Source organism: Ranitomeya imitator, chromosome 7 (assembly GCF_032444005.1).
Source record: "Ranitomeya imitator isolate aRanImi1 chromosome 7, aRanImi1.pri, whole genome shotgun sequence".
In the NCBI taxonomy this organism is placed as follows: domain Eukaryota; kingdom Metazoa; phylum Chordata; class Amphibia; order Anura; family Dendrobatidae; genus Ranitomeya; species Ranitomeya imitator.
This window is the reverse complement of record NC_091288.1, coordinates 139,212,081-139,232,970: the sequence shown is the minus strand read 5'-3', so window position 1 is coordinate 139,232,970 and position 20,890 is coordinate 139,212,081. Positions and strand designations below refer to the sequence as shown.

At 42.8% G+C, this 20,890-nt stretch overlaps 1 protein-coding gene across 1 annotated transcript in view; it reads right to left on the bottom strand.

Annotated features, from left to right (window-relative positions):
• The window catches only part of ANKAR (ankyrin and armadillo repeat containing), a 577,406-nt gene that overhangs the window by 408,835 nt on the left and 147,681 nt on the right, over positions 1 to 20,890 (bottom strand). Inside the window, exon 8 of the mRNA XM_069733853.1 lies at positions 14,552 to 14,596. Within this exon, the coding sequence (XP_069589954.1) occupies positions 14,552 to 14,596 (45 nt within the window). The remainder of the gene's footprint in view (positions 1 to 14,551; positions 14,597 to 20,890) is intronic.

Sequence of the window (20,890 nt, the reverse complement as noted above, 5' to 3'; positions counted from 1 at the left end):
GGTAAATCAGATTCTTATGATCGGTCAGGACCACAACACGGTGTTTAGCTCCCTCAAGCCAATGTCGCCACTCCTCAAACGCCCACTTCATAGCCAACAACTCCCGATTGCCGACATCATAATTGCGTTCCGCAGGCGAAAACTTTCTGGAAAAAAAAGCACACGGTTTCATCAAAGAACCATCAAACTCCCTCTGAGGCCCCTGCCCCAATCTCAGAAGCGTCTACCTCAACCTAAAAAGGAAGAGAAACATCCGGTTGACGCAACACAGGGGCAGAAGTAAATCGGCGTTTAAGCTCCTGAAAGGCCACAACAGCCTCAGAGGACCAATTCGTCACATCAGCGCCTTTCTTCGTCAAATCAGTAAGGGGCTTAACCACACTGGAAAAGTTGGCAATGAAACGGCGATAGAAATTAGCAAAGCCCAAAAATTTTTGAAGTCCCTTCACAGATGTGGGTTGGATCCAGTCATGAATAGCTTGGACCTTAACAGGATCCATTTCTATAGACGAGGGAGAAAAAATAAAACCCAAAAAAGAGACCTTCTGAACTCCGAATAGGCACTTAGACCCCTTCACGAATAAAGCATTATCACGAAGGATCTGGAACACCATCCTGACCTGCTTCACATGAGACTCCCAATCATTGGAAAAAATCAAAATATCATCCAAATATACGACCATGAATTTATCAAGATAATTGCGGAAAATATCATGCATGAAAGACTGGAACAAAGATGGAGCATTAGAGAGCCCAAATGGCATCACAAGGTATTCAAAATGGCCTTCGGGCGTATTAAATGCAGTTTTCCATTCGTCACCCTGTTTAATACGAACAAGATTATATACCCCTCGGAGGTCAATCTTAGTAAACAAACTAGCCCCCTTAATCTGAGCAAACAAATCAGTAAGCAAAGGCAAGGGGTATTGGAATTTGACTGTGATCTTATTAAGAAGACGATAATCAATACAGGGTGGAAAAGGACGTGTGCACTACTGTAAGGATGGTGCTAAGGTAGGCTCCCACACCTTAATGCAAATTACAAAAAGAACCTAGCACTCAACTTGATGCTTATGTGCAAGTTTTATTGTAGTACCCAATAAACGTTTCGGTCCATCATCAGTAACTACATGTGAGAAAAATAAAATAAACAACCAAGATAAACAAAAATTAACAAAAAAACAAAGTATATACATAGCATGGGGAGACAAAGAGAACAGCATCAATATAAAAAAACAGGTCTTTTGAGTGAGCGACATACATGCTAGAGAGGGCCATACCGAGTATCGAGGCACTGAAATGTTCCACAACAAAGAGTAAAAAAGAACGAAACAAGAAAATGGGAAGTGTGAGGCACGTACCGTACTATACTGGAGTAAGGGTACCGTCACACAGTGCAATTTTGATCGCTACGACGGCACGATTCGTGACGTTCGAGCGATATAGTTACGAGATCGCAATGTCTGACACGTTCCTGCGATCAGGGACCCCGCTGAGAATCGTACGTCGTAGCAGATCGTTTGAAACTTTCTTTCGTCGTCTAGTGTCCCGCTGTGGCGGCATGATTGCATGGTGTAACATATATCGTATACGATGTGCGCATAGTAACCAACGGCTTCTACATCGCACATACGTCATGAAATTATCGCTCCAGCGTCGTAGATTGCAAAGTGTGACAGCAGTCTACGACGCTGGAGCGATATTGTTACGACGCTGGAGCGTCACGGATCGTACCGTCGTAGCGATCAAAATTGCACTGTGTGACGGTACCCTAAGGGCAAAGAGACAAAAGAGTCTCTGGGCACTAGTGCAAGCGGCGTCTAAAGGTCATAGGAGAGTGAAATTAGACTAGCGTCAGCCTGCGGTGCAGTGATCAGAGGGCGTGCTAAATTAGGCGTACCTTACAAGAGCGCTTGGCTGGAGAATAGGCTGAGGGTAAATAGAGGGATATGATAAGTATACATATCGAATAGCTATGCGGAGGGTGACATGCTGCGCTGAAGGGTGGTTACCTGTAGCGAGCGGAATCCACCGCTGGTCTTATCAGTAGAAGGAAGAACCGCTACTAAATAGGCAGAGGGAGGGGCCATATCGGCCAATAGAGTAGTGAGCGGCGAACCGGAAGTGACGTCACGGAGCCATGGAAACGCTGTGACGCTAGCGAGCGGCAGTGTGAGTAGCACATGAGTCAGAGCCGGCGGAAGTGACGTGCGTGTGTGTTGCAGCTCCTGGGAAAACATGCCATAGTCGAAGAGGTTCCACCTAATAGGATGTAGATAGGTGGACCCCGGAGACGTAGGGAGGTGGTGCCTAGCGGAGAGCCAGTGATTGGTGAAGGATCTCCGTGGTGACTGCGCTCATTCTGCATAGGATTCAGCCGTATGGTACTAGGCATAGTGAAGAGAGCAGACTCAGTCCAGTGCGGTCAATAAGTGGCATAAAGAGACCTCAATACAGACGGCTCTAATGGTAGAAGAGAAAAGAAACAATTACAGATGTGACACACACACATATATATATATACCTCTATATACACACACATTTTAGCCATAATGAGAGCGATTATAAGCCTAGGGAGAAGATGCACAGAATAACAATATGACCGGTAAATAGTGGTACCACAAGGGTATAAAGGAGAGAGGCAGCTATGGGCGGCCTCTCCCAGGGCCTGCATGGGAATAGTATTGATGTACCCTAGGGAAAACACTACCTCAAAGGAATGACGCCAAATCGTAATCTCTATTGAGACCCAATGGGTGAAGGGTCTCCAACGTGTGGATCCAAAAGGCCTCCCTCCGTTTTAGACGGGCCACCCAATTCCCACCACGTCGAATGGGGGGGATGTGCTCAATGACTTGAAACTGTGATTGTGAGACATTGTGGCCTTGAGTATTAAAGTGTGACGGGATGGGTAATAAAAGGTTTTTGCACCGGACCGTGGATTTGTGCTTAGAGATACGATCACGTATAGATTGCGTAGTTTCTCCCACGTAGAGAAGTCCGCAGGGGCATTTGATCAAATATATGACCCATGATGAGGCGCATGTGAAGTAATCTGGGATTCGGAATGTTTTGCCAGAGCGAGGATGGTGAAAGGAGGAGCCCTTAAGGACATTATGGCACTGTGCACAATTAAGGCACGGAAAAGTCCCTGTACGGGGATTTTGCAGAAAACGTTGGCGAGGGGATGCTTTGCCAGACCCCACGTCTGCCCTCACCAAAGAGTCTTTAAGATTAGGTGGGCGTTTGAAGCTGGGGAGAAAAGGGTTTTGAAATTCAGGGACGTGATGGTAAGCTTTCGATAGTAAATGCCAGTTTTGGCGAATAGACCTGTGTAGAATATAAGCAAATGGGTGATATGAGTGTATAAATGGGACCCTATTGGTGGCTCTGTTGGGTCGTGGGAGCGGAGGTGAAGCAGCCTGTTGTAGAACAGATGGCGGGTAGCCCCGTTGGGAAAATTTAGTGGTCATTTCTTGAAGACGAAGTGGCCGTAGCTCCGTATCAGAAACAATTTTAGAGACCCGGTGGAATTGGGACTTGGGTACCGATTTCTTTGTGGCAGGGGGGTGAAAACTCGTAAAATGTAACAGACTGTTCCGGTCAGTACTTTTAGTGTACAGGTCAGTGGAAATGGAACCGTCCGGCTGGAGGATGACCATAGTGTCAAGGAAATTGATCCGAGTATGATCATGTGACATAGTAAAAGAAATGCCCGGCCAGGCTGTGTTGAGCCAATCAAAAAAGGACGCGAGGGCTTCCAACGAGCCCCCCCATATGCAGAAAACATCGTCGATGTAGCGTTTCCACACGATCACGTTATCGCGGAATGAGGAGTGAGACTATATCTGGCTCTCCTCAAAATCGGCCATATAGCAATTAGCATATGGGGGCGCTACGTTGGAGCCCATCGCGGTACCCCGGATCTGTAGATAGAAGTCGTCCTGGAACATAAAGTAATTGCGAGTTAGAATGATGGTTAGCAATTCAATACATAGATTAATTTGATCAGGTAGAAAATCGGACTTTGTGAGAAGTTTATGAACAGAATTAATACCCTCTATGTGGGGGATGGACGTATACAAGTCTTTTACATCCATGGTGACCAGTATAGAACATGAAGGAATAGATCCCACTTCTTTGAGGATATTTAGAAAAGATCCTGTGTCCAAAATGAAGGACTTAGATAACCGTATTAGAGGAGTTAAAATTTTTTCAAGGTACACTGCCAGAGGGGAGAGGATGGAGTCGGTGGAGGCAACTATCGGTCTCCCAGGTGGTTTCTCCAGGTTTTTGTGAATTTTAGGGATAGTGTAAAATACAGGAATAACCGGATGTAGGTCAGTAAGGAATTCACATGTTTTAGGATCGAGGACCCCTAATTCAGTGTATTTAAGAAGAGTATCTGAAATAATTTGCCGAGTAGCGGCCGTGGGGTCTCGTGGCAGCTTAACGTAGATGGTGGAATTATCCAATTGCCGTCTAATCTCAAGAAGGTAGTCTGACTTGTTCATTATAACTAGGGCACCCCCTTTATCGGCCGGTTTGATAACTAGGCTCTTGTCGTTTTGTAGGCCTTGTAGGGCCTGACGTTCTGTGTTGGAGAGATTGGGGGGATAACACAGTCTACCTCTTCTAATGTCCTCACACAGTGATCTAAATGAATCCTGTACAAAACCTATAAAGGATTCCATGGCATGAGAGCCATGTGGGGGCCTAAAATGGCTCTTAGTATAGAGGCCTAAACTACGTGAGGAGAGGGTATGGTCTGATGTAGTGGATATGGATTGGATTGGGGCTGGCTCTGGGGAGGTAGCGAAAAAGGCCTTAAGTCTAAGGGTCCGAAAGAATCGTTGTAGGCATGCTTTCCCAGGAGCTGCGACACACACGCACGTCACTTCCGCCGGCTCTGACTCATGTGCTACTCACACCGCCGCTTGCTAGCGTCACAGCATTTCCATGGCTCCGTGACGTCACTTCCGGTTCACCGCTCACTACTCACTACTCTATTGGCCGATATGGCCCCTCCCTCTGCCTATTTAGTAGCGGTTCTTCCTTCTACTGATCAGACCAGCGGTGGATTCCGCGTCTATCAGTGGCACATCTCTACTCACTCACTACAGGTAACCACCCTTCAGCGCAGCATGTCACCCTCCGCATAGCTATTCGGTATGTATACTGTTATGATCTGGTGGTTAGAACAAATAGTGGACCTGGTAGTTAGAGCACCAGAAAAGACCTGATAGCACATGAATACAGGACAAGCTCTGGGAAGTGGAACCTCTGCTGACCGCAATCCCTAATCCTATCACGTACACTAGAAATAGCCGTGGAGCGCTCCTATCATGACCTAGGCGCCTCGTCACAGCCTCAGAACTAGCTAGCCCTAGAGATAGGAAAAATAAGCCTACCTTGCCTCAGAGAAAATTCCCCAAAGGAAAAGGCAGCTCCCCACATATATTGACTGTGAGTAAGATGAAATCACAAACACAGAGATGAAATAGATTTAGCAAAGAGAGGCCCGACTTACTAAACAGACAGAAGATAGGAAAGGTCACTTTGCAGTCAGCACAAAACCCTAAAAAAGCCACACAGAGAGTGCAGGGAAAAATACCTTCCGCACCCACTAACGGAGCGGAGGCGCCCCTCTGCGTCCCAGAGCTTCCAGCAAGCAAGGCAAAATTCACATAAGCATGCTGGACAGAAAAAATAGCAAACAAGAAAAAAGCAAAGCGAAACTTAGCTTCAGCTGGAGAAAACAGGTAACCAGGAAGATCCAGGAGCGAACTAGACCAATGCTACAACATTGACAGCTGGCATAAGACAAGGATCCAAGTGGAGTTAAATAGAGCAGCCCACTAACGAATTAGCCTCGTCACCTGTGGAAGGAAACTCAGAAACACCCACAGGCATCAGAGAAAGTCCATGGACAGAACCAGCCAAAGTACCATTCATGACCACAGGAGGGAGCCCGAAAACAGAATTCACAACAGTATACTTATTATATCCCTCTATTTACCCTCAGCCTATTCTCCAGCCAAGCGCTCTTGTAAGGTACGCCTAATTTAGCACGCCCTCTGATCACTGCACCGCAGGCTGACGCTAGTCTAATTTCACTCTCCTATGACCTTTAGACGCAGCTTGCACTAGTGCCCAGAGACTCTTTTGTCTCTTTGCCCTTACTCCAGTATAGTACGGTACGTGCCTCACACTTCCCATTTTCTTGTTTCGTTCTTTTTTACTCTTTGTTGTGGAACATTTCAGTGCCTCGATACACGGTATGGCCCTCTCTAGCATGTATGTCGCTCACTCAAAAGACCTGTTTTTTGATATTGATGCTGTTCTCTTTGTCTCCCCATGCTATGTATATACTTGTTAATTTTTGTTTATCTTGGTTGTTTATTTTATTTTTCTCACATATAGTTACTGATGAAGGTCCGTATGATGGACCGAAACGTTTATTGGGCACTACAATAAAACTTGCACATAAGCATCAAGTTGAGTGCTAGGTTCTTTTTGTAATTTGATAATCAATACAGGGTCTCAATGAGCCATCCTTCTTAGCAACAAAAAAGAAACCCGCTCCCAATGGTGACAAAGAGGGCCGAATATGCCCTTTCTCCAAAGATTCCTTAACATAGCTCCGCATGGCGGCATGCTCTGGCACAGACAGATTGAAAAGTCGGCCCTTAGGGAACTTACAACCAGGAATCAAGTTAATAGCACAATCACAGTCCTTATGTGGAGGAAGGGAACTGGACTTGGGCTCATCAAATACATCCTGGAAATCCGACAAAAACTCAGGGACCTCATTAGAGGGGGAAGAGGAAATTGACATCAAAGGAACGTCACTATGTACTCCTCGACAACCCCAACTAGTCACCAACATAGTTTTCCAATCCAGCACCGGATTATGTTCCTGTAATCATGGAAATCCCAGCACAACAACATCATGCAGGTTATGCAACACCAGAAAACGGCAATCTTCCTGATGTGCAGGAGCCATGTACATAGTCATCTGTGTCCAGTACTGAGGTTTATCCTTGGCCAAGGGTGTAGCATCAATGCCCCTCAAAGGAATAGGGCTCTGGAAAGGCTGCAAGGAAAAACCACAGCGCCTGGCGAATTTTAAGTCCATTAAGTTCAGGGCAGCGCCTGAATCCACAAATGCCATGAAAGAAAAGGACGACAATGAGCAAATCAGGGTCGCAGATAAGAGAAATTTAGGCTGTATGGTACTAATGGTAACAGACCTAGCGACTCTCTTAGTACGCTTAGGGCAATCAGAGATAATATGAGCCGAATCACCACAGTAAAAACACAGCCTATTCTGAAGTCTGAATTCCTGCCGTTCTATTCTAGTCAAAATCCTATCACATTGCATAGGTTCAGGACTATGCTCAGAGGATACTGCCATATGGTGCACAGCTTTGCGCTCGCGCAGACGCCGATCAATCTGAATGGCTAGAGACATAGATTTGCTCAAACCGGCAGGCGTAGGAAAGCCCACTATAACATCTTTAAGGGTTTCAGAAAGACCTTTTCTGAAAATAGCAGCCAGAGCCTCTTCATTCCATTTAGTGAGCACAGACCATTTTCTAAATTTCTGGCAGTATAACTCTGCCGCTTCCTGACCTTGACACAAGACCAACAGGGTTTTTTCTGCATGATCCACAGAATTAGGTTCGTCATACAATAATCCGAGCACTTGAAAAAATGCATCTACATTCAATAATGCCGGATCCCCTGTTTCAAGAGAAAAAGCCCAGTCTTGAGGGTCACCACGCAGCAAGGATATGATGATTTTCACCTGCTGAATGGGATCACCAGAAGAACGGGGTTTCAAAGCAAAAAACAATTTGCAGTAATTTTTAAAGTTCAAAAACTTGGATCTGTCCCCAAAAAACAAATCAGGAGTAGGAATTCTGGGCTCTAAAGCCGGAGTCTGGACAACATAGTCCTGGATACTCTGTACTCTTGCAGCAAGTTGATCCACATGAGAAAACAAACCCTGAACATCCATGCCAAAACATACAGTGGGGCAAAAAAGTATTTAGTCAGTCAGCAATAGTGCAAGTTCCACCACTTAAAAAGATGAGAGGTGTCTGTAATTTACATCATAGGTAGACCTCAACTATGGGAGACAAACTGAGAAAAAAAAATCCAGAAAATCACATTGTCTGTTTTTTTTATCATTTTTTTTGCATATTATGGTGGAAAATAAGTATTTGGTCAGAAACAAACAATCAAGATTTCTGGCTCTCACAGACCTGTAACTTCTTCTTTAAGAGTCTCCTCTTTCCTCCACTCATTACCTGTAGTAATGGCACCTGTTTAAACTTGTTATCAGTATAAAAAGACACCTGTGCACACCCTCAAACAGTCTGACTCCAAACTCCACTATGGTGAAGACCAAAGAGCTGTCAAAGGACACCAGAAACAAAATTGTAGCCCTGCACCAGGCTGGGAAGACTGAATCTGCAATAGCCAACCAGCTTGGAGTGAAGAAATCAACAGTGGGAGCAATAATTAGAAAATGGAAGGCATACAAGACCACTGATAATCTCCCTCGATCTGGGGCTCCACGCAAAATCCCACCCCGTGGGGTCAGAATGATCACAAGAACGGTGAGCATAAATCCCAGAACCACGCGGGGGGACCTAGTGAATGAACTGCAGAGAGCTGGGACCAATGTAACAAGGCCTACCATAAGTAACACACTACGCCACCATGGACTCAGATCCTGCAGTGCCAGACGTGTCCCACTGCTTAAGCCAGTACATGTCCGGGCCCGTCTGAAGTTTGCTAGAGAGCATTTGGATGATCCAGAGGAGTTTTGGGAGAATGTCCTATGGTCTGATGAAACCAAACTGGAACTGTTTGGTAGAAACACAACTTGTCGTCTTTGGAGGAAAAAGAATACTGAGTTGCATCCATCAAACACCATACCTACTGTAAAGCATGGTGGTGGAAACATCATGCTTTGGGGCTGTATCTCTGCAAAGGGGCCAGGACGACTGATCCGGGTACATGAAAGAATGAATGGGGCCATGTATCGTGAGATTTTGAGTGCAAACCTCCTTCCATCAGCAAGGGCATTGAAGATGAAACGTGGCTGGGTCTTTCAACATGACAATGATCCAAAGCACACCGCCAGGGCAACAAAGGAGTGGCTTCGTAAGAAGCATTTCAAGGTCCTGGAGTGGCCTAGCCAGTCTCCAGATCTCAACCCTATAGAAAACCTTTGGAGGGAGTTGAAAGTCCGTGTTGCCAAGCGAAAAGCCAAAAACATCACTGCTCTAGAGGAGATCTACATGGAGGAATGGGCCAACATACCAACAACAGTGTGTGGCAACCTTGTGAAGACTTACAGAAAACGTTTGACCTCTGTCATTGCCAACAAAGGATATATTACAAAGTATTGAGATGAAATTTTGTTTCTGACCAAATACTTATTTTCCACCATAATATGCAAATAAAATGTTAAAAAAACAGACAATGTGATTTTCTGGATTTTTTTTTCTCAGTTTGTCTCCCATAGTTGAGGTCTACCTATGATGTAAATTACAGACGCCTCTCATCTTTTTAAGTGGTGGAACTTGCACTATTGCTGACTGACTAAATACCTTTCTGCCCCACTGTATATCTTGAACCACCCAAATATCAAGAGGAAAAAAAAAAGACAAACCAAAGCACAGAAAAAAAAAATGGTTCAGAACTTTCTTTTCCTTCTTTTGAGATACATTTAATTCATTTTTGGCCACTTGTACTGTTATGATCTGGTGGTTTAGGAACAACATAAGAGAAGCTCTGAAGGAGGTGGTATCTGTACTGACCGCAAACCCTGAACCTAGCAGCGCAACTAAAAATAGCCGTGGGGGGTACCTGACGCTCCCTAGACCCCTCGGCACAGCCTAAGATCTAACTTCCCCTAAAGATGGAAACAGGAAACCTATCTTGCCTCAGAGAAAATCCCCAAAGGAAAGATAGCCCCCCACAAATATTGACGGTGTGAGGAGGGGAAAATAACATACGCAGAAATGAAATCAGATTTTAGTATAGGACGCCAGTCTAGCTTGATAGATAGGACAGGAAAGGATACTGTGCGGTCAGTATAAAAACTACAAAACAATCCACACAGAGTTTACAAAATCTCCACACCTGACTAAAGGTGTGGAGGGTAAATCTGATTCCCAGAGCTTCCAGCTAACAGACAAAATCCATACTGACAAGCTGGACAAATATAGAATGCACAGAACAATAAGTCCACAACATGTGGACTGAAATGAGCAAAGCCAGAACTTATCTTTGCAGAACTGGTCAGGAAACCAGGAGAATCCAAGCAGAGATGTGAATCCAGCCAGGAAACATTGACAAGTGGCACAGGCTGAAGAAAGAGCCAGACTTAAATAGCGGACGATAAGTGGAGGCAGTTGATGACAGCTAACTCCAAGGAGCAGCCATACCACTAGAAACCACAAGAGGGAGCCCAAGAGCAGAACTCACAAAAGTGCCACTTACAACCACCGGAGGGAGCCCAGAAGCGGAATTCACAACAGAAGTAAAGTAAAAAATATTTACATTTTACCACAAAAAAAATTGTTCACAAGGGAAAATGGGTAAAAATGGCACAACAATTTGTTACACAATTTCTGCTGAATGTGGCAATACCCCATATGTGACTGTACAGTACTGCTTAGCCATATGGAGAGACACGGTGTTAGGAGTCAAGTTCCCTCCACTGCACAGGGGGAATCTCGAGCTGTGTCTGCTGCGGTTTCCCATTCTACATCAGCCGCAGTGGAGCCTGCTCAGCGGAGACGTTGGTCCCAGCATCTCACTCAGTCTGATACTGTGCAAAGGGTTACTGCTGCCTTTCCAGGCTCTGCTGTTGTAGCCTGCAGTGGTCAGCAGCGAGCAGGTTTTTCTGGGACTATGCCCTGCTTTGCGCACACTGAGCATGCCCAAGGTAAGACCTCTCATTGGAGGTCAGGGGTCACATGCTCAGGTACTGCAGCAGCTATCATTGGTCCTCTTGGAAGGTCCTGTAGTTGATCTGGTACTGTAGCAACTTCCATTGGTTCCCTAGGAAGGACCTGAAGCTGATGCAGCTATAAAAGGTTTGCATGGCCGCACAGCCATGCGCTAGTATCACCTCATGTCATGAGCTTGTTAATTATGGTCGCGCCTGTATGTGTGTGTTCAGGGACCTGGCTGAAATAAGCCTCTAGAATACCTGCACCTCTGGTGAGGGGTTTGCATGAATGTATTCAGGGACCCGGCTAAAAAAGCCCCTAGAATACCGGCACCTCCAGTGAGGAGTGTTTGTGTGCTTTTCTGGGTGCGTAACCACTGACTGCCTCCAGCTCAGCAGTTAGCTGTGTTCCCCTGTGACGCTAACAGGGCACAACATCTTATTTCTAGTGACTCTGTGGAGTTAACAGAGTTCGCTTATACCGCCATATAGAGCCGCGATTTGCCAGCAGCAGGTTCCTTTCCTGCACTTTGGACCCGGGGTTGCGAACGCACCTATATATATATATATATATATATATATATATATATACTCGGTGTGTTCCGCCAACCCTAACACACGGGAGTGATGGAGTGCTAGTGGACTCTTTTTCACATACACACTTCTCAGCACGTGGCGTAGCGTGCACCTGCTCGGATTAATTTATCTCCTTTCACTTTATAGCCTAAACAGAGGTTGAGAGCTGGATTAAGTCAGCATAAATCACACTCTGACACAATCAGCAAATCCCAATTTCTTAACACGCTGCCTCCACTCATCAAACACATACTGGGTGATGAAACCCCAAAATGTGTTACTGTCAAACAATCAAAAGGTCACTCACTCTCTCAAGGGCTATAGATTATTTTAGAGCATACAAATACAAGGGTGAACATTATTAAAGATTTTAAGCTTTAATATACAAATATACAGTGCTTACAATAAATATATAAAAAGGAAAAAATAAAACAACACACAAATAAGCAAAAAACAGTTCTAAATAAAAGGGGAGAAATAACATGTGAACAACTTCTGTTTGTGCAACCCAGCTTTTTATTGTCATGACCATAGGCTCATATTTCCAGGATGACCCAGATTGGCCCGTTTAAAAGCTGCTGTTTATGAATGGACAATGGGCAAGCTGTGGCATTTCAAAAATTCTGTGTCCTCCCTCCCTTTCTCTCTTTATACAGACAATAGGAAATATTATTTTCCAGTTACGCACCACATGCCAGCTGTTTGAAGCTGCCATATATGACACCACTAGCAAGCGCCCAGGAGATCCCCCCTCCCCGTGTCTGAGTTCTTGCAATAGGAGCAGGAAGATGTTATGTCCTTGGAAGATGTTATGTCCTTTATGTAGAGACAATATATGAATGTAGCCCTAACCAATTTTTTTTCTAGTGGCATTTGTCTATCTTCAATTATATAGTTCCTTCCCACGCTTGGAGAACAAATTATTGTAGAACAGTTTGCAAACTCTATAAACAGAGCCCCTAAGGGCTAGAAGACCAGAATCCACCCCATTTAGGAAATTACACCCCTTTGGGAACGTATCTACAGCTGTAGTTACAAGTTTGACTCCATAGTGGTTTTCAGAAACAAGCCGCAATTGATGTTGCTGAGTGAAAATTGCAAATCTGCCATTGTAGTGCACACTGAAGTGCCCAGTATATTGTAGTGCACATACCTTGTGTCAAGCTTGTGCTTCCGGAAACTTGCACCTGTAAATTATGCATACTCTCATGGCTATAGAAATGCCAAACATGTGGATGCTAAAAGTGGTTTAGGCACACAGTGGGGATCAGAAGGGAGGCAGAGGCATTTAGGTTTGGGAGTGCAGAATTCGCTAAGTTTCTTTTGGGGGGGCGAGGAGCCATAGCGCTATTCCAAAGCCTTTGTGGTACCAGTAACGTGGAAGCCCTTATATATTCATTGACAGATGATGGACCTGAGTTGGTGCTTTTTTTGTGGATTAAGTTGAAGCTTTTATTGGGAACATTTGTCATTTTAGATCATATTTATCCTGCACTCTATGTTGAACACTTACATGGAGGTTTTCATCTAAATCTCTGAATGATGTGATTTAGATGAAACCCCCAAGTGATACATTCACTATAATAAGGCAGCAGAGTTACTCTGGACTTTGTTCAGCAGTGCCCTTTTCAGAGGTGCCTAAAACTGTGGCCGAACATGCTTTTATACACCACTGAAAAGATGGACATTTCCGTTTCATGCACCAATCAGAGTCCATAGTGTCTCCATCTGCCTTATTATATGGAGTCTTCAATTGGAGGTTCCATCTAAATCCTTAAGAAATTTACACGTAAACCTCACTGTAATTGCTCAGTGAACTGCGAAGGATGAATATGAGCTGAGCCTTACTGTAATCTTTTGGAGGCAGAATAAACAAATCAACAAAATTATTCTTTTAGTTGGTGAAAGTATAGCCATACCAGATTTATAGTTTTTTTATGTTTGGCTACTATCACATACTAAAAAAATACTTTTTAATGCATAAACAAGTTTTGGAATTGGCATATTTTGAGAGCTATAATTTTTCTATATTACTTTCGACAGTCATGTGAGGGCTTGTTTTTTGCTGAACGAGTTGATGTTTTTATCGGTACTGTTTTCAGGCACATAACATTTTTGATCACTTTCTATTCCGATTTTTGTGAAGCAAAATGAACAAATCCCAGCAATTCAGGAATTATCTTATGCTTTTTTTATGCTGTTCACCGTGTGGTAAAAAGTGATAAGGCAGCCTTATTCTTTGGGTCAGTATGATTACAGCAATACCAAATTTATATAATTTTTTTATGGTTTGCTGCTTTTACACAGTAAAATATTTTATAGAAATGTTTTTTTTTTGCATCGCTGCAAAAAAAAAAAAGTATTTCTCCGCTGATGGAGCTGTGTGGTGGCTTAACTTTTTTTTTGCGGGACAAGATGATGTTTTCAGTAATACCATTTTTATTTCCACTCAACTTTTTATTTGCATTTTATTCTACTTTTTGTTTGGCAGTATGATAAAAAGTATAGTTTTTTTGCCACTTTTTAAATTTATTTTTATAGCAGAAATCAGGCCTGCAATGTGGCTAAGGAATTTGAACTCAACTTCCCAAAGATGTGGTAAACAAAAGTTATTTTATATTTTAAGAGGAAGGAGGCAATCACATTTTCGACAGAGCCCTGTAGGATTGGATTTATTTTTCCCTTAATAATAAAAACCTTCACTTAAAAACTGCATTTTGTGCTTCCTTGTGTCATCTGTCTAATCTTTAAATTTGTTTGGTGATCTGAAACATTTAAGTGTTACAAATATGCAAAAGAATAGGAAATAAGGAAGGGGGCAAACACTTTTTCACACAACTGTATATATTGGATACATTTTAACTGATATATTATACTGAATACATCAATATGTTCCCATACATATGTTTGTTATCTAATGAAAGTTTTTCCAATACATTACTCCTATTCTTAACTGGGACTGCTACATAAAAATTTACAAAAGTCTTAGACAAAACCTACCTGTTTTTTTAGAAGAACTTTCCAAATTCTGAAAACTTTGTGCTCCTGTAATAAAATAAATAGTTAAATATATATATTTATATATATAAAAGTTAGCTTAAAATTGTCAAACGTGAAAAGAAGCTCAAAGCAACACAGACAAGTCTGAGGAGTTTATGCTAAATCATCAAGAATTCTGATGCAATTTATTTCAACAACTATCTTATAAAGTGTGAAACACATTAATTATATGTTAGAAACACTTTATGTGGTTCCTCCTACAAGGATATCAAATTGCATAAAATGTTTGTGGTTTCAGGAAAAGTCATTGCCTAATATGTGATAACATTTTGGCCAAATTTCTGGCACGAATTAAGCCAACTAGTAGGTGTTGTAAACGTAGGCTCTAAACAGAACATGTTAGTAAACTACACTGCTCAAAAAAAAATAAAGGGAACACTAAAATACCACATCCCAGATATCGCTGATTGAAATATTTCAGTTGTAAATCTTTATTCATTACATAGTGGAATGTGTTGAGAAGAATAAAACCTAAAAATGATCAACGTATATCACAACTAATATCCCACGGAGGTCTGGAGTTGGAATGATGCTCAAAATCAAAGTGGAAAATGAAGTTACAGGCTGATCCAACTTCAGTGGAAAAGCCACAAGACAAGGAAGTAATGCTCATTAGTGTGTGTGGCCTCCACATGCCTGTATGATCTCCCTACAATGCCTGGGCATGCTCCTGATGAGGAGGCAGATGGTCTCCTGAGGGATCTCCTCCCAGACCTGGACTAAAGCATCCGCCAACTACTGGACAGTCTGTGGTGCAATGTGACATTGGTGGATGGTGCGAGACATGATGTTCCAGATGTGTTCAATCGGACTCAGGTCTGGGGAATGGGAGGGCCAGTCCATAGCTTCAGTGCCTTCATTTTGCAGGAACTGCTGACACACTCCAGCCACATGAGGTATGGGATTGTCCTGAATTAGGAGGAACCAAGGGCCAACCGCACCAGCATATGGTCTCATAAGGGGTCTGAGGATCTCATCTCGATACCTAATGGCAGTCAGGCTACCTCTGGCGAGCACATGGAGGGCTGTGCGGCCCTCCAAAGAAATATCACCCCACACCATTACTGACCCACTGCCAAACCGGTCATGCTAAAGGATGTTGCAGGCAGCAGATTGCTCTCCACGGCGTCTCCAGACTCTGTCACATGTGCTCAGTGTGAACCTGCTTTCATCTGTGAAGGGCACAGGGAGCCAGCGGCGAATTTGCCAATCCTGGTGATCTGTGGCAAATGCCAAGCGACCTGCACGGTATTGGGCTGTGAGCACAACCCCCATCTGTGGATGTCGGGCACTCAGACCATCCTCATCCTCATGGAGTCAGTTTCTAAACGTTTCTGCAGACACATGTACATTTGTGGCCTGCTAGAGGTCATTTTGCAGGGCTCTGGCAGTGCTCCTTCTTTTCCTCCTTGCACAAAGGCTGAGGTAGCGGTCATGCTGCTGAGTTGTTGCCCTCCTACGGCCTCCTCCACGTCTCCTGGTGTGCTGGCCTGGCCTGTCTTCTGGTAGCGTCTCCAGCCTCTGGACACTACTCTGACAGACACAGCAAACTTTCTTGCCACTGCTCGCATTGATGTGCCATCATGGATGAGCTGCACTACCTGAGCCACTTGTGTGGGTTGTAGAGTCTGTCTCATGCTACCACGAGTGTAAAAGCGCAACCAACATTCAAAAGTGACCAAAACATCAGCCAGAAAGCATTGGTACTGAGATGTGGTCTGTGGTCCCCACCTGCAGATCCAGTCCCTTATTGAGTGTGTCTTGATAATTGCCAATAATTTCCATCTGTTGTCTATTCTTTTTGCACAACAGCATGTGAAATTGATTGTCAAACAGTGTTGCTTCCTAAGTGGACAGTTTGATTTCACAGAAGTTTGATTTATTTGGAGCTATATTCTTTTGTTTAAGTGTTCCCTTTATTTTTTTGAGCATTGTATATGTATCCAAAAGTGGTGCTGAAACAAACCAGAGAACATTACTTTTCTTGAAGTAGGTGAGAATACATATAAATGCTTAAGAGCTATAACTTCCAAGATTACATTTAGTACTAGAGATCTCTATATATTATGGAGCCCCTGCAATTTTTTATATTTTCGCAAACTTTTCAAAGTGTTCCTAGGAACATTGATTTCACAATGATCTTGCAGTCTAAACAGGTTCAGTAACCCAATGAACAAGCAGAACCCTTGTTTGTCAGTTGAGATGATATTTCGTGTTGCAAAAAAAATAATTAAACAGGACTTATGATGCCAATATAAATGACATCCTATGTGCACTGAACATTCTATTACATCGGACCCGTAGAAGCGCAGTAGCGTGAAACGGCTGTCGTCCTTCTCCATTGTTTCTCCCTGCCATGTCCTGCTATTTTACTGTGAAGCCATAAATCAATAAAGAACGGACCTTTTGTACGGACGGTGAGTGCTCTTCTTTTCCTTCATGCCTTTTACAATCTATTACAGATCCTTCAGTGTGCAACTAAAATGCAGTCTGCCAGCATAAACAGGGCATTGAAGAGTATTAGACCACTGATCGGACTAGTAAAAAGTAAAGTCACAGAGGAACAAAATAAAAAGTAAAAATATAAAAATGGGCAAAATAAAAAAGTGACATAAGTGTTTCCCCAATAAAATTACATTTTCTTATGTGCAAACATGAAATAAGCGAAAAAAGGACTTATTTTGTATCACTGTACCCATAATGATCCAAACTATAAAATTGTCACATTATTTAACCCCAACAGAGAACAAAGTAAAAAAATTGTGGCAGTCAATATGGTTGAAAAAGACAAATGTCCATCAAGTTCAACTAAGGGTTGGGAAAGAACAATGGTAAGGGGTGCATATAAAACAACAATGCACAATACAGTCTGCCCCAAAAGAACTAATATTTTCCCTCCTCTAAATTGTTGATTCGCTGTACCAAACATTCAGAAAAAAACTTAACATCTTTACATTAGTATTTATATTATTTTTTTTCGGGAAAAAAAAAAAACAACCATACATACATCGAAGACTTTTTAGCAAACCATCAACAGATCTAACTGTGACCAGCTCTTTAGGTTAACTATACCACATACAGGTCCTTCTCAAAAAATTAGCATATAGTGTTAAATTTCATTATTTACCATAATGTAATGATTACAATTAAACTTTCATATATTATAGATTCATTATCCACCAACTGAAATTTGTCAGGTCTTTTATTGTTTTAATACTGATGATTTTGGCATACAACTCCTGATAACCAAGAAAAACCTTTTCTTGATATGCTAATTTATTGAGACAGGTTTTTTGGGTTATCAGGAGTTGTATGCCAAAATCATCAGTATTAAAACAATAAAAGACCTGACAAATTTCAGTTGGTGGATAATGAATCTATAATATATGAAAGTTTAATTGTAATCATTACATTATGGTAAATAATGAAATTTAACACTATATGCTAATTTTTTGAGAAGGACCTGTAGTTCTTATAGTAAAGAAGAACGGTCTCCTTTGGGTATTTAACCTCCATACAAAGGGAGTTACCCCATCTTTTGAAGGGGTTTTGCAGGAAGCAACTTTGGTTAACCATGTCTGTTCTCATCTCAAGACTAATACATGTGGCTCCATACACTCTCCACATTGGCATCCTAAGGAAGATTGGTGATGATCTCCAACCCATATTCTACAGACCACAGACAACTGAAAGGAATAAGACAGGAACTACCACGTCTCTCTTACAAACAGCCCCCTAACCAAATGAATCTCTTTGTCAGAAGTGTCTTTTTGTCACCAACAGAGCCAGGAACATTCCCCTATATAAAATGCAAGATGTCTACCCACAAATAATCAAGAAATACAGTCTGCATACCCAACACAAATTAGGACTATAATATCATAGATTTTTTCTCATGTACATCCTCCAATGTGGTGTACATGATACAATGTACGAGGTGCCCTAGAGGTACCTATATTTGGTAAACTACAAACAAGGATGAATCTACACAGGCACACAATTAAAGGAATCTGTCAGCAGGATTGTGCTGAGTAACCAATATTGCCAAGTTGGCGCCATTATACTGATTAAAATGATACATCGGTTCACGAAATCAGTCTTGTGTTTGTTGATTAAACTTTATTTTCAGTTTTGAGTTAATTACATGCTCATGCTTCATGTGGTACTCTGATTATTTATTCATCAGTATGGCTTCTGACACGTCACTGATCCCTCAGTCACCTGCCTCCTAATTTACATAATGAATATAATTTATATTGGAAAAAAAAATCACCTTCTGCATTGTGGACACACGAGGGTCAGTGGTTGCTGTTGTCCGCTGGTCTGGCTGTTTTTAGAAAGACTTCAAGGACCAGGGCTCATCCCATTGAACGCTCGTACTCCTTTCCCGTGGTCAAAATACTACTCAAACATCACAGGGTGAGGGTAACACAGTGTGGCAATACTTTATTGAACCTCCAATAGGCAATAACACATAGTACAGTCCCAGCAAGTACACAAGATGGTGCAAATGACAGAGTCTCACCCTTCCACTTGCTCGCTGGTAATTAGAACATCTGCGACTTCGGGGCTTGAAAGGGCCAACTACTCAACCAGTGGCACCCCGCTTTCGGTGGGCACTTAGGAAGCTGACAGTCCATTGGGGTATACGGCCAGGTGGCTTGATTGTCCCAACCTGAGTTCTCCAAACGTCTCCATGGGTTCAATGACGGACAGTGGATCAAATTTGAATTGCTCCGGTGGGATGTCATGTAGAGTCTGATGGTATGTGCACACGTAGACGGAACCTCTGTGGATTTTTCCGCACCTGTTTGAGAAATCCGCAGGTAAAAAGCACTGCGTTTTACCTGCGGATTTAACACAGATTTTATGCGGTTTTTGTGTGGATTCCACCTGCGGTGTTACACCTGCGGATTCCTATAATGGAGCAGGTGTAAACTGCTGTCGAATCCACACAAAGAATGAACATGCTGCGGAATAAACAACGCAGCGTTTCCATGCATTTTTTTCCGCAGCATGTGCACTGTGGATTTTGTTTTCCATAGGTTTACATGGTACTGTAAACTCATGTAAAACAGCAGCAGATCCGCAGCAAAATCCGCAACGTGTGCACATACTGGAAACAGAGACAGATCCCTCTTTTATAGTTCACAGCTCTTATTCAGGAATTTTTCCACAGGATTGGGGAAGGTGGGAGGAGTTAATCTCTCAATGTTCTAGTGTTCAAATAATCTGCATAATTTGTCTTTGTAATGTTTGCTGAACAACAAGCTGCATGGACTGATATAATGGGTAATCAACAACCATTCAACAAATCAACAAACATCAATTCAACCTACAAGAATAGTCAATGTTTAGTATCATATGAACAACTCATGTTCCTGTGTCTATTGAAATAATATGGCTGGATAGTTAAGAATAAACACAGTGTTGTCACAAGCGTGTGTGGTATTGCCGTATTCGTACGTATCTGAAGAATTAGATTGCCAAGTCATGTTTACACTATAAATAATGCTATAAAGAAAAAAAAAAATTAGGGAATTGCGCGCTTTTTTTTGCTATTTCGCCACACTTAGAATTTTTTACTGCTTTCCAGTACATCACATGAAGGGCTGCATTTATAATTAGTGCTGCCCTACACTAGGAACTGAGATCTCCTCTTTTACTGGGAATCTTCTGTGCATTTTGGGAGAATTAACAAGTTTAGTATTAATTTACATGGGTTTTTCACTACTGGGTTGACACCTTCTCAATCAATATGTTTTCCCCATATAAAATAACAACTATACTCACCTCTGGTGGCAGTGCCGTTCCTCTGACATTGGCAACTGGTCTTCAGAGGTCGCGTAACATTGTTATGTCACATGCCACTGCCTTCATTGACCAATTCTCCACCTGGCTTCTTCACTTTCTCTCTGGTGATGTCCCCACCATCATTATGGGTGACCTCTAATATCCCTACTGACTCCCTACAAACTCCTGTCCCTTACTTCATCCTCTGGACTTACTCAGTGGTCTTCCACAGCCACCCATACAGACGGACATAAACTAGACCTCATCTTCACTCGCCTGTTCCCTATCTAATCTCACAACCTTTCCCTTCCCCCATCTGACCACTATCTACTCACCTTCTCATCCTTGTCCTCCTCACCCGCCCTCCATGTCAAGCCACTAGCACATCCTCACAGAAACCTTGCACACTTAGACATTCACAGACTCTCTTCTACCTCTGTCCTCCATATCTTCACTCCTTGACACGGACAGCGCCACCGCTTTCTA